General features: G+C 35.2%; 1 protein-coding gene across 1 annotated transcript in view; it reads left to right on the top strand.

The window, feature by feature from the left end:
* Window positions 1–2,212: 2,212 nt before the first annotated feature.
* CACNA2D1 (calcium voltage-gated channel auxiliary subunit alpha2delta 1) overlaps window positions 2,213–14,073 on the top strand; it is a gene marked incomplete at its 5' end in the record, with an annotated part of 176,474 nt that continues 164,613 nt past the window's right edge. The window contains one exon of the mRNA XM_061366389.1: window positions 2,213–2,257. Within this exon, the coding sequence (XP_061222373.1) occupies window positions 2,213–2,257 (45 nt within the window). The remainder of the gene's footprint in view (window positions 2,258–14,073) is intronic.

Genomic DNA, 14,073 nt, shown 5'->3' with positions numbered 1-14,073 from the left:
CCTTCACCCCCACATCACTGTTCCCATTTGAAGCTCTAATTAGCTGTTGTATATAAGGTTCTTAACTTCAACCTTTGTTTTCAAGTAGTATAAATCAAGATTTTGACTAGATATATGGGATGGTTTCTTGAAGCTATAGAAATAATTATGAGAGGTAATGTAGGCTGCACCTTAACAAAAATTGGTTTCAGTAATGCTAAATGGAAATGAAGATTTATAAATCAGCAGAAATGGGATTGCTTAAAAATGTTAGGTAAAGTGGTAATTTCCAGTAATGGGGTAGTCGGTAGTCAAATAAATAGATAATTCCTCACCACCTCTCCCCCTTCCCCCCCGGCCTCCTGCCCCCCCTCAGATTCATAAATTGCAAACAGGTATATCCATTTCCATTATTTAGAATGTTGTATTCTTAAGAGAATAATAAATAGGAACTCTGCCCTGAAGTTTTCCTGTTGCCAATGGATTTATATGTGTGCAGAAGTTACTTCTACATGTGCTTTCATTAAAAACATGGTTTCTAAAACTGCTGGTGAGATGAGCAATTTAAGTTTTGTCTCTTTAAGATAGTTGTTCGGATGCCACAGCTGGTATCATTGTCCATGTACGAATTAATTATCTTAACTATATTAATCTTTATTTGCTTACTGTATCCTGTTAAGTTTTTAATGAAGATACGGTTTAATAACATAATTTAGCCTGCATAACATAACATACATAACACAGCATACAATGTAACATACATAACATAATGTAGCATAACATCACATGGCATAGCAACATAACCACATTGGTTCTGGCTTCATTACAGAAATGATACCAAACCAACTGGCCTGCAAGTAAAACGGTGTCTTGATGGAAAAGTGCATTTTGAGGGAAAAAGAAAGAGGATGAGTTCATATTAATACCATTTACCTCAACGTGGTATTTAGCTCATCTATAATATATTTCACAGGTGCATCTCAAAAGAGGTCACCAAGGAGAATGTATGATAAATAAAATTATTTATGAAGTGAGGAAAACAATAGTTTGCAAATATGAACTACATTGCCTTGTAGCACATCATGATACTTTATTAATGCAAGCAGTAGTTGTTGATGCCCACTTGAAAAACGGTAACTGAGATTATTCTTTCCTGTTGGCATTTATAAAAGAAAAAACATTTTTAGTGGCAAACTTTTTAATTTAAATACATAAATCCAAAGGTATTACCATCAACAAACCTGAAAATATAAATTAAGGCTATTTTGTTAGGTTAACAGGAATTGTCTATTTTAAACAAGCTGCTGGACACGAAGAAATGAACTTCTCCTTTATTCAAAATCTGTAATGGGACTTAAGAAAATGCTATGTACATATATGTATTTAAAAAAGTGCTCTATATGTATATATGTATCTATTTCAGGTAAATATATGTATCTATTTCATGTAAAAATACATATGACAACTCCTTACTTTCATTCAAATAGGTATATGGTGCATAACAACCATTAGTTCAAAGCTAATACAGTGAACCTAAATCTTTAAGGATTTTAAATAGTTCAGAAATATTTCAAAAGAAAACAAAATCATATTCCACAGGAAATACCCCAGTTTTCAAACTGCTGTAGATGTTACACTGAATAATGCTTCTGACTGATTTTGCAATGGAAACTAGTAATCTTCTCCTTCATTGCTTTGCTTGAATTACATGGTACAGTGTTTCCACAGAGCTGCCAGCATCTACTCTGTGCTACAACAGCCAGACTCTCCTGTGGTATATTTTCCCAGATTTTATTTTCACCATGGGAGGTGAATAAAACAATAAACGTGTGTGCAGCAAACACTTTACCCACTTAGCAATATCCATGCGTTGTATCTCTTGCCTGCTAGATGTCAGGGTGCATAAATCACCTAACTGCATAGGCAAGGATTCATATGTCTAACAGAAATTCTTCTATGAGCTCTGGATTTTGTCCAACTTTGTTCTTTTCTAGCTCTTTTTTTTTGAGTGACTTATGTAGCTTATGAGGTAAAAAGCATTAATTGAATGAAATTAAAAACAAGCATGGCAAATGTTACACGCAACAGAGCAAACAAAGGTCTGATTCTGTCATATTTCAAAGAATACTTAATGAAATATGGACTTCTTTTAAAATGTATTTCAATACAAATTATTGCTGGCAAGCTTCATTCTTTATTTTCAAACTAACAATGACTTTTCTTCCTCTTACAGAATAATGATATAATCTATTACAATGCAAAAGACGATCAGAATGATGTAAGTATTCTGTTTCTTTTTGTTTCATTGCCTGTAATTTCAGAAAATTAAGGAATTGAAACCACTAATGAAACCCGAAGACCATCATTTAAATATTTTGCAGAAGCAAGAAACCAAGAAACTTAGAAATGTCTTCAAAAGTTTCTTCAAGAGCCAGATATTACTTTGTGTTCTAGTTATTAAAATCTCTCTTCACTTACACAATCCGAGTTACCGATCAAGCCGGGAATGTGCTGGGGGAAAAAGGATTCTGACAGGAATATCAGTAACTTCTAGAAATTTAATAAAATCATAATTATAGGACTGGAGAATCAAAATTATAAATGTAAATAATCTTTGCTCCAAAGAAATCTTTTTCTGGCCCTGTTTTCCAAGCTGATATTACCTTTTTCTGTATTTGTAAGAAATTTTTTACATGAAGGAAAGCAATTATAAAATATTACTGACAAACTATTTTCATCCAGTTTGTCACTCATGTGACTGTAATAAGCCTTGGGGAAACTGAAAATCCACTCCCAAGATTTAGACTAAATGTATGATATTTCAGTTCCAGATTCTACTTTAAGGGGTTTGAAGTTTCCAGTTTGGTTTTAACTATTAAAATCTTACTGTCTTCTGGGGAGAATCCAAGTTGCCCTCACCTTTGCTTGAGATAATACAACTGCTTGTCTTCATTATAGGTTTAATTTAGAAAACCATAGAAAAATGAATTTCCAGCATATTTCATTTTCACTTTTTAATCAAGTATTCTTTAGAGATTGATGGCATCACTATTATAATTGATGCTTCTGCTGTAAGACAATTAAAGAAGGTACATAGATCATGTCAAAAAGAACTATTTTATATGCTTACATAAAGTCACCAGTACTGGAATTCAGATGCAACAAAGACTACAGTCCTCAGTTTTAAAGTTTGCATGATTTAAATTAAAGTCATTAAAAGTAACCTAAGTTTGAAAGATACTTGTCTCTTCTCGTCTAATTCACTGAAACTGCAGGTGCTAATAATTTCTGGAAACAGAATTACAAAGCTTAATGTTAGAATTTTATTCTAAATGCACCATAAAGTGATGGTGTATTGTGGTGTGAAGTAAAAGACCCTGCTTTATCTGTTATGATTAAATAGTATTGGGAAAAGTCTTGAGGTGACTACTTCTACAATCTAAATCCAAATTTATTTGCCAAGGTGGGAAAGGAAATACTGTTCCAGAGTTAATCTCATTTTATTTGGCTTTCTTTGGGTAGTCCCCTCTCCCACACCTCCAGAAAAGCCCCAAACATCACCAGATCAGCCCACTAAAACAAACAAACAAACAAAAAGAAAGAAACCAAATGTTTTACTCCACCATGTGTCCTGTTTGAATCTCTTTTTCAGTTTTATTTCTTTTATGTCTTTTTGAACTCTTGACATGAAGTTTGTAATAATCTGTATTGTTGAGCTGAGAATAGTTCCCTGTGAATCAGGGCTAGTCTGTGTAGATGTAGACCATAGTCTAGTGGTGGACGTGGTGGTGCTGGATTACAGGTTGGTCTCAATGATCTTAAAGGTCTTTTCCTACCTATATGATTCTTGCTGTTTAAAAAAGATTAATATTTTATAATGATGCTAAATGTTATGACCCTTCAGCTGCAATATCAGTATTAATTTTTCATAAGCAAAATAAGCCTTATTTAAGGTCCTTTCCAACCCTAACTATTCTATGATTCTATGATTCTATGATTCTATGTTACAGAAAACAATTATATCAGAGATGTAATTTATACATGCAAATTTAGATCCGTTTTAAAAGCCCAGTATTTCAGGAACCATATACCTCCTAAAAAAGTCTCTCACATGTGTCTTGAAGTTTCCACTGTTAAAACTTCTGTGGAAGTTTTTCTTTAAAAAAATAAAAACTTAGGATTTTTCCCCCTTCATCAGTAAAGTTGAGGGAGGTTGATCAGATAAATGCAGATTAGAAATCCCAGAAAAGTTTGTTTTCTAATTGTAGGACTTTGTTAGAAATATAAATTTGTGGCTATGATTTGCATCTCATTAAGGTGGTAAGAATCAGTTAAATATGTGATGATAAAACACCAGGAGTGTAAATGTAGCAGTATTTATGCTTGTGTTGCCACTGTGATCAGTAATACAACTTGAAAGAAGAAGACATAAGGATAAGCTGGTCAATGATGCGATACAGATTGTTTTTGGAAAATCTGAATTCAGGTTTTCAGCTATGTATGCAAACAGAACAGACTCTTCTCCCTTGTTCCTGCTTGAAAAATGCTTGAGAGGGCATAGGTGGTATCTTTTTTCTTAATAAAGAAAGACTTTAGTAGAATCGTCTCTGAAGCACTGGATAGTAAAACTGCTTTTGCCATCCATTCTTTGCTCTCTCTTACAAGTTCATATTGTTTTCTTCTGTGCTGTAAGCCTTCATTTAATCAAAGGATATGATATTATAATTCTCTTTCAGTATAAAAAGGAATAATCAGCCACGGAAACTTATTTATGAAAATTAGTTATCTAAGCTAGTCACTGAGGATGGGTCTAGAGAGTTGACTTCTTCATGAGGTAGGTGCCTATAGTCAGCTGAATCACTTCTAGCTATGTGTTTCTCTCTGTTGACCAGGTTCCTATGACAGACCCTTTTAGATCTTAGATTTTACATGTTCAAGAATTAGAAGAAATGAAACTCACAGGTCCTGGCTGCCAGCTTTTGTCTCCACTCATCTTTTTTAAATTATAGCTTTATCAGAAGAACAGTCCTCTAACCTAAATTCTGTGTTGTTTTTGTGTGTGTGTGTGTGTGTGTGTATGTTAATATGCTGCAGTGGAGTTTGTTTTCCTCCTCCCTGTTTATGTATGGCATTCAGGAGAGTCTTCTCCCTCATTTTTCATCTGCTGTCTCAATGGGCCTTTTTTAATCTAATGACTGTGTTTGCTTGGACTGAGAAAAAAAAAAGGAATGTGAAGACAGATCATTCTTTGGCCTTTGGATTTCTCAGTCTCCCAGATAAAACAATCAATTTGTAAGCCCTTAGTCCATCTATCAGTAACATACTTTTTGTACTCTATCCTACAACAGCAATTAGATTCTACTTGCTTATTTCCCCACAGCGCTGAATGTAATGTGTGAATGCTTCATGGTAATTAATGAGTTTTATCCTCACAACAAAGTAGGAGGCATTATAGTCTCATTTTTCATATCTCATAGGAAGATAATGGTCAAACTTGTAATTTAATACAGGTCTCCTCGGTTTCCATTCACTGTCCTTTTTCCCCTGAACCCTTTCAGTTTGATATATTGCAGCCTGGGTTGTGCACTTTAATTTGTAGCTGTCAACTGCTTGTGCTGTATTTGGACAAATGCTGTGGTGGTTTTATTGGACAACTGAGTGGCACCACATGAAGACGCCCTTTCCTATTAGTTTCAATATTGCTTTGCCTGTTTTCTTGCCCTTTGTACCCCATTCTGTTTATGGTCATCTTTACTTCACTGTTCAGTTTTCCTCTTTTTTTTATACTGGCCTCCATTTTACTTCTAGTGATTCACTTCTTTATAGATTCTCTGTAAACTTATTTTTCTTGTTTCCTTTTGTTCAGGTAATTCTCTCCACTGTGCACCAAATTGTTCAGTGGCTTAATTTTCATTCTTCCTTGATTCATTCCTTAATGTTTCTCACATCTCTTCTTTGCCTCTTGCTCCTTTTCTACCTTTTTTAGGGTCATGGTTTTATAAACTCTTTCCTGCACAAGTTAACACAGACTAAGGAAAAGGAGATTGAAATTCTTCAGTGATTAACTGAAGAGACTAATGATTACAAATAAAGAAACAAACGTTTCTTTAACATGAAACCAGCCACACCTCACTGGAGGATTACAGCTCCTCTGCAGGTCTTGCTCATGAAGCTTTAATTGGAACCAAACAGTTGCATCTCCTGGCATGAGCTGTGTCCCTACTTAGCACAAGTGATTTATTAGAGAATGCCTCTATCCAGCTTCATGTTGAATTGTGGTTATGACTAACAAAGCAGTACTTCTTGTGCAGTTCTTGGTCAGGTATTAAGTGATAGCAGCACTTTTAAATGTTATTTTACTGAATTAACGTGGAGGCTCTAGAATTATGGGTCCCTTTGCGAGCTGGTACCTGCACAAAATGTAAATTCATTCTGTGATGAGAGTGTGTGGGTTCCAGTAGTGGGAAGCAATCTGGAGCATGCATATGTCTGTTTTAAATATGAAAACCATTTTTTTATTACTTTATAAAACTTGCAAGGTGAAATCTTTATAACTGATAAGCTGTCATTGCCACATGGATTTGATAATATTCTTAATTCAGTATGCCTTATTATTTTGGAATAATATGTAAACCATTATCTCCCTGAGTTTAAAAGTGCAGCGTAAATGAAGCTATCAAGGGGTGGGTTTTTTTTGTCATTGTTGTTGGTGTTTTGTTTTCCCAAATAATAATAATAAAAATATATATCTACATCAAGTTGAAATCTGTTGTAAAACTAAGAAAGGTTCATTTATTAGGTGTGAATATAACCATCATTTAAAAGAAAAATCCTGGTGGGTTTCAAAATACCACAGTTCTGGGCGTATAAATTGAATTTTTCCCTGTAATGGCTATTAGCCATACAGGCAAATTACAAATTCTAGCATTTTTTGGTATAGACATGGGTGACATTTTGCCAAGGTAGTTTGTTCTTAGAATGACCTGAGATATAAGCGGGAAAGAACATTTGTGCTAGTATAAATTATATCTACCATTATGAAAGACTGTCAGAGCAGGATTGTTGATACAGCCATATAGGGAACATTTATAAAGCCTTAGAAAAGTTTCATTAGACTATGAATTGCTACTCTGTAATAAATGTCATATTTTTCAAATATATTTCAATTTTTCTAAACTATATCTTGAACATTAACCTATATAATTTGCTACTGGCATTAGTACTTGGAATTAATAATTAAGTCTATAATACATTTAAAATTTCATGAAATTCAGTGGGGAAATTGATAGATTTCCATAGATGTCCTAACATAATAAAAACATCTTCTGGATGTTGCACTTCTTGATTCCTAAGAGTATTCCATGCCTCTGTATTGTGCTTCTCAAATATACAACATATTCAGAGATATTACTCTCTAAAGTTTTTGTATCCTAGATATCATAGAGCATACTTAGTATGCTACATATGTTGAAAAAATTCATTTGAATCAGTATGTTTGAAAATAAACTTCTCTGAAAAGGTAGATCCATATTTTATCTCTTTCATGTAAAAAATTTTGGGGAGTTGTATCTTTTGCAGTGTAGTGTATAGCCAAAATAATGCTTATGATTAAAATGCACACTTCTTACTGTAGTGGAGAGGTACAAAAATTTTGTTGTAAGATAGCACACAGGGTCTTATCCGTGGTGTATGGGGAGGAGGACTAAGTAGGAAAACCATGTTTTTATGTTCTTTGGTCTGACATCTGTTGTTAATCTTTTTTTATACAAAAGAATTTATTTCTAGTAATTTCATAGTACCCTGACTTCCAGATCTTTTAGGGAAATGCACACTCCACGATTTTTGCTGAGCACTTTCCTCTTTCATGTCTGAAATCTAGTGTTATCATTCCTACTAGTCAATTTGGAAAATGAGCATTGGAACTGATAGTGAGGGCACAATTAATATTGTCTACTTTAGTACCCAGAATTTTTGCATTGGTCACAGAGGAATGTGTGTCTTTTACCACATATCACCGGGAAATGTGTTAGGTTTATCCATTTCAATGCATTTAGTAGGTTTCAGTACAACCCATAGGGAGAAAAGACAGTTCTTTGAGCTTCCTATTGAAATTATGATGATCTATTGCCATAGGAAGCAGGGGTTCTTGGTTTTTGGTGTTTTTTTTTTTCTTTTTTTTTGGGGGGTGGTAATTATTATTATTATTAGTTTTTTAATGTTCTGATTTAAAAACTCGATGTCAGGTGTATATCCCTTTGTTCAAATTTGTGTAAGTGTTCTCCCAAATGAATATACATTCGAGCCTGCAATGAAAAATAGATGATAATGAAATATATGACTGCCCCAAAGCTATCTCCTACCTGTGAATCAGAGTTATGAAATAATTATGGCAAGAGTGACAACTGCAGTTGTCAGTTTCCTAAAAAGGAGGATGTTCTTAATGCAGAGAATCCTACCTTGAAGGCAAATTTGCACAAAAGAGCAGTGCTTGAAGTCTCTCCATGAAGGCTACCTTTATGCCACATCAAAGATCAGAATTCAGCCCTAAAGGTAGTGATTCATCAGTTTAATGGAAAAGTTCTTGTTTCAGAGTATTGCCTACTAATATTAAATGCATGAGTGATAGTAATTGCAATGAACGCAATGAATTATTATTTATTGGTAAATAAGAGCAACTCCAGAAGCTGAACCTGTTATAGAAAGTTTATAGCACTTGAAGTAGTGATTTTAAGGCTTTGTTGCCTAATTTCAGATAGCAGTCTTGCACAGGTGTTTTGACATGTCACTTGGAAATGTGTGGCCCATATTGAGGTTTTTTTAAGTGGTAGAAACCAAAATGAATGACAGAATCTGATGTTTTTTTCACATGATTGTTTGAAGGTGGAAATAGGCTTTGAGAATTGCAAGTCATATCAAGATTGCTGGAGTGGAGCACTTACAATATTTTTAATAAGATTTAACATGTAGACTCAAAATAGCTAAAATCACCAAAATCTTTGCGTCATATTTTCAAGTTCAAGAAGCTAAAAAAGACAAAGTGCTGGTAGATGTATCTTCTGAGGTTCTACTAATCTACTACTTACTCAGATGAAATAAATGATTAAGTGAGCCCTTCATCATGAGTGAGATAAGAGGTAATTATAATTACGTAATTTCCTTTAATATTCAGATTGCATATGGGGCAAAGCTGATGCTCTGGAATCCTCATTCTGGGAAGTCTATGTAATTCCTATTAATAGATTGGGAGATTGACATGTAGTTTTGCTTTCCTCAGATGGCATGAAATGCTGCTTTACTGGGAGACATAATGCATATTTGCTTTCTTAGAGATGCTTTCAGAGTGGTTTATGATTCCAAATATATCTCCAAACAATGAATAAACCATTGCATTGTTCGGGGATTTTCAGGAAGTTCCCTGTAGTTCAGGTGAATTGAAATGTGGTTCTCTGCCTGTTCCTGCCCCTGACTCTGCAAATAAGAGCATTTCTGAACTGGCCAGTGCAATCTGCAAAAGGCCAGGTCACTTTTCCTGGCCTTTCCACATGCTCGTGGTCAACGTGCTTTACCCCTGTTGATTTTTAGAGAGTAGGTGAAAAAAAAAAAAAAAAATAGACTGAATAAGACAACCACATCCAATACAAATCATTTCATTTGTAGGTGTTTCTAAGTGCATGATCAGGCTATTCTGTGAAATATCCATCTTTCTTACTATATCCAGTGTTCTTTTCCTGCATTTCTCTTCAATAACATCTCTAGTTTACAGTACTTGGCATAAATATGGCAAAGCAGCAGAGCTTCATAATTGAAGCTTCTCATTTTATGCAAGGTCATTCACGCTGTAGTTCTGCACCTGGGTCGTGTCTTGAGTAGAGCTGAGGAGGAAGCAACCTGGGAGTTAGCTTCAGGAACATTTCTTGCCCGCAGGGCTGTTGAGAGAACTTCTGTGCTTTTGTCTTCGGACTCAAAAGTTTTTCAGAGGTTTTAGTGTTGGTATGTGAGAGGTGGATTAAAGCTACGCTTGCAGTTCTCTCTTTATGGTGTGCGTTGCAAATAACTTTTAATCCATCAGGGAATCACATTGTCCAGACCCTGAAAACTTTCAAGCTTGTCTTCAATTTGACCTGTTTCTTCATTCTTTTTTCTTCTGATGTGCTTCTTGGGCAGATCCTTCTGAAATTTCCCCAGTCTCTGTGAATGCCATTCTTCTAATTTATTGCATTGTTAGGATTTCCCCATACAGGTGTTTTTAACATATATAAAATAGTCTTGCATAGTATTAGGACAATTTGCTTAAATTATTAGACTGTATTTAATCTGCAGGGAAAGTCTATGGTCCATATGTAACCCAGAGGTCAGTAAATGGCTTAACATTACCTACTGGTTTTATCTACCTAGATACAGCTGGCATTTAATTAGTGAAAAGCTGCATTATATTTATGTGAGCATGAATTAATGAGTGATGTTTGGATAGTGTTTTGAGCCCCATTAGTGTTAACTCAGAGGATCACAGGAAAAAAAACAGATTAGAAAGGCTTCTGGAGGTCATGTAGTCTAGCCTCCTTCTCAAAGCAGGGCTTTACTGTTATTAAGGTTGCTGTTGACACAAAAGATGGAACAAATTAAGAACAAAGAGCAATAACCAATTAGTATGCTGGAGGATGTACAAAATCTGGACCTAAGCAATATGACAGAAGGTAAGAATGCATGGTGAAACAGGATCAGTTGATGGCTTAGCAAAGTGTGGCAAAGGCAACTGCATCAGATGAAAAAAATCAAACTAATTAAATGTCCACATTCAGTTGGTATTATAAGTAATTCTCAATGAAGCATTAAGATGATTTAATAGTTCTTGCTCCCTAGGGGTATGATCTTTAATCAGATGTCGGGGTGGGAAGAGGTAGGCAGTGTGAGTCATTCCAAAAAGGGTAGAACATATCCTAGCTTGAAATTTAATTGCGTGACGTATAAAATATCTAAATTATGTAGAGTGAATTTCGGTTGTGAAATTACAGACAACCAACTATTCCATGGGACTTTTGTCAACAATGGATATTTTATTTTTGCTTTATTACATAACTTTGAGTACTTTAATGGGATCTGAATGATCAATTTAAAGGAGGCTATGAACTTTAAAGGATTTTATTTTTTTTTCATAATTAACTGGGTTTTCTTGAACTTCTCATAACATTTGAATGAGTTAGTAAAATGCGCTATTATTCCGCTATGACTCTGTATTCCTAGTGCTGGCTAATGATACTATCTTACCCAGTGAAGCTGCTACTGAAGTCAGTGTTGAAGAAGGCAGCTCTGTGCCAAATGTAATAACTTAAGAGCAGGTAGGAAAGTCACTTTTAGTGAAAACTCTGGACCTCAACTCCTGAGTTTCCTAAGGCCATCACCCTATACAGAAGAGCACCAAGCTGGGAAGTTCAGGTGGAGTTGTAACTCCCTTGTAACATGAATAGGATGAACAACCCATGAAGAATATGGAGATGTTGCCTGAATCTTCAGTAATTCCGGGGGAGGTTTAGGAATAACTCAAGCTAATCAGACATAAGCAAGTTAATGGGACCAGATGAGGTGGATCCAAGGTTGCTGATGTTATTGTAAGGCAGCTCTCCATCATCCTTGAAACACTGGGGAGGTTAGGAGAGGTTGCTGATGACGTGGGAATGGGAAAAGGTCACAATAACTTTAGGAAGATAAATATGTTTTATGTGCTTAAATATTTAAAATTCATATTATATTTTACCTGACATTGTAATTAAAGTGAAAGCAGCAGAGGACAGAAATGGATTTTTGCATACTGACGTTACAGCAGCAGACTTTACACAGCTTTACTTTGAAGGTCAGCTGTAATCTGTACTAATGAGAAAAGAATAAACCTTCCAGTTCTTTTCTTATTAAGGAAGAAATCAAGGTTTCAATCACTAAAATATCATGTCAGTTTTCAGAAAGACAAGCTGATTGCACAGGTCTCTCTGTGCATATTAAGCATATTAATTGCTAATATGCTTAGGTAACCAGATTTTCAGCCCCTCATCCTGCCACCTAATCTAAACTCCTTAGCCCTACCTTGTTGGGACACTTACAGAATAGTCTTTTCCTCTTCAAATCAGACACGTGTATGTTGTGGCTTGATTGCTTCAGACCTGTGCTTGCAAGTAGGTGGTCTTCCTGTACTCAGTGGGCATTAGTTGCAGGAACAGAGTGTCTCAGGCAATTTGTAATTCTAGTTTTCAAGCAAATATCAAGGAGATGGAGGAATGTCTTGGCTTAGGAAGTGGAACAAGTTCCATTTTGTCTAGTAGGAATTTAAATTCTTACATTCAGTTTAAAAGGGTAAGTCTGAGCAGATGTGTGGTCCAGGTCCTCTGGAAAAGTATTAGTTAAACCTATTTGAATTTTTAGTATGATATATTGCCATGTTCTGCCCCATTTGGACTGCTAGTCACAGAATTCCTTTTCTAATACTTGACCAGCCACATGCTGACTCCCTTCTCTAGTCCTCAGACTTCCAAGTCCTTCCATAATAAATTAATTACATCAAGGATTCATTTATTCATGAAACCAAACTCATGATGCAGTGGATTTTATGAATAGGTTGGAATACGAAGCAATAGTAGACACTGTTATGTTTAGGATACATGTAATAATTCCGTGGGTATCTAAAAGTTCTGATCAGCAGCCTTGAACCATGAAGGTCAGATAAATAAATGCATACAGAGGGTTTTGAACCATGCATAAAAATAATATAGTTGTGCATACAGTAGGAAGGAGCAAGCCTTTAAGTAGGTGTGTAGAAATGATTATCAACAAAAGATTACCCAGACCCTATATACATATAATATATATATTCTTATGTTTGTATATGCAAATATGTGTATATATTCTTGTGTTTAACACCTCTCTGTTGTCTCACAGGAAAAGTAAGAATATTTAAGTTCTGAGCCAGCTGTTTTCTTATTTTATTTATAACACTTTTTGGTCAAGTTTTGTCCCTAAGAGTAGATAGAAGAATGTCATTTTACTTAAAATCTTAGTGTAGCTGAACAAAGACCACAGTCCCCTGCTGACACACAAATGAAAAGGAAGTAAACTGTTTGCAGTTCTGTCACAACCATATAGACGCACTTGGCAGTTTTCCCACAGTTGGAAAATCACATCTATTGAAAAGGAAATAAAAGAAGGTCTCAGAAAGCAATGCACTCATGACATTATCTAAACTGCTGTGAAAGTGCTATGGCTATTAGGAATGCATTTTAGCCGCCTCTTCAAAATTAACTTCCCTCTATCTTGTCCTTAGAAGAGCTGTTTCGTCCTTTGCTTGCTGCAGGCATATTGCTGAGCTGTCTGCTTCAAGTAACATCTCATTTTACTCTTGCTGTCGGGTCCAGCTGTAACTTTTTAATGGGGCCACAAGCAGTGTTGGAGAGGCTGTGTATGTAGTTCTACTGTATTACTTTCCTGAGGGAGAGAAAAAAACAACAAAAAAGCAACACTGATTTTGAGTAAGGAACTGAGTGTAGGAACAATTCTATGCTTATTCTGTGCACGATAGTGTTTGTTTGTACAGCGTGGATCTGTACTATGATAAAAGAACCATAGGCAGTGAGACTCCACCATCATTCTCTAAAATGGCATTGATAGGGACAACATGGTTTCATGCAAAACACAGTCCCTAGGTTTAGGGCAATGGAGAATACTAGAAACCAATTCCTTTCTATTTTGCATAGGCATGAAATTAGGCAGGTGCCATTGTTTCTTGCTTGGTATCAGTTCAGGAATTAAAAGAAATCTACCTTTTATTCTTTTGTCCTGATGCTAAACCTATTCTGGTGCTTTGAGCAACTTCTACATTGTTCCTGCAGAGACTCTAGCTTCAGAAAACCACTGAAGATTGTTTCAGTTTGGTCATGGTGTTTGTGTGTTTCATTGATGGCATTTTTTCAATTAATATTATGTTTCTGATGTCCAGTTTTCAACATTTGCAATAAGCAAAACCCAGTAAGTTCTGTATTTGTTGAAAAAATATTTCCCATTTCTACAGTAACCAGTGCTTTTCAGCTAACTGAATATTTACTGGTAGAGATA

Source organism: Neopsephotus bourkii, unplaced genomic scaffold (assembly GCF_033783945.1).
Source record: "Neopsephotus bourkii isolate Nb327-2 ecotype Australia unplaced genomic scaffold, CSIRO-AGI_Nbou_v1 NB_1328, whole genome shotgun sequence".
Classification (NCBI taxonomy): Eukaryota; Metazoa; Chordata; class Aves; order Psittaciformes; family Psittacidae; genus Neopsephotus; species Neopsephotus bourkii.
The sequence above is the reverse complement of the archived record's forward strand: the minus strand, read 5'-3'. Positions and strand labels throughout refer to the sequence as shown.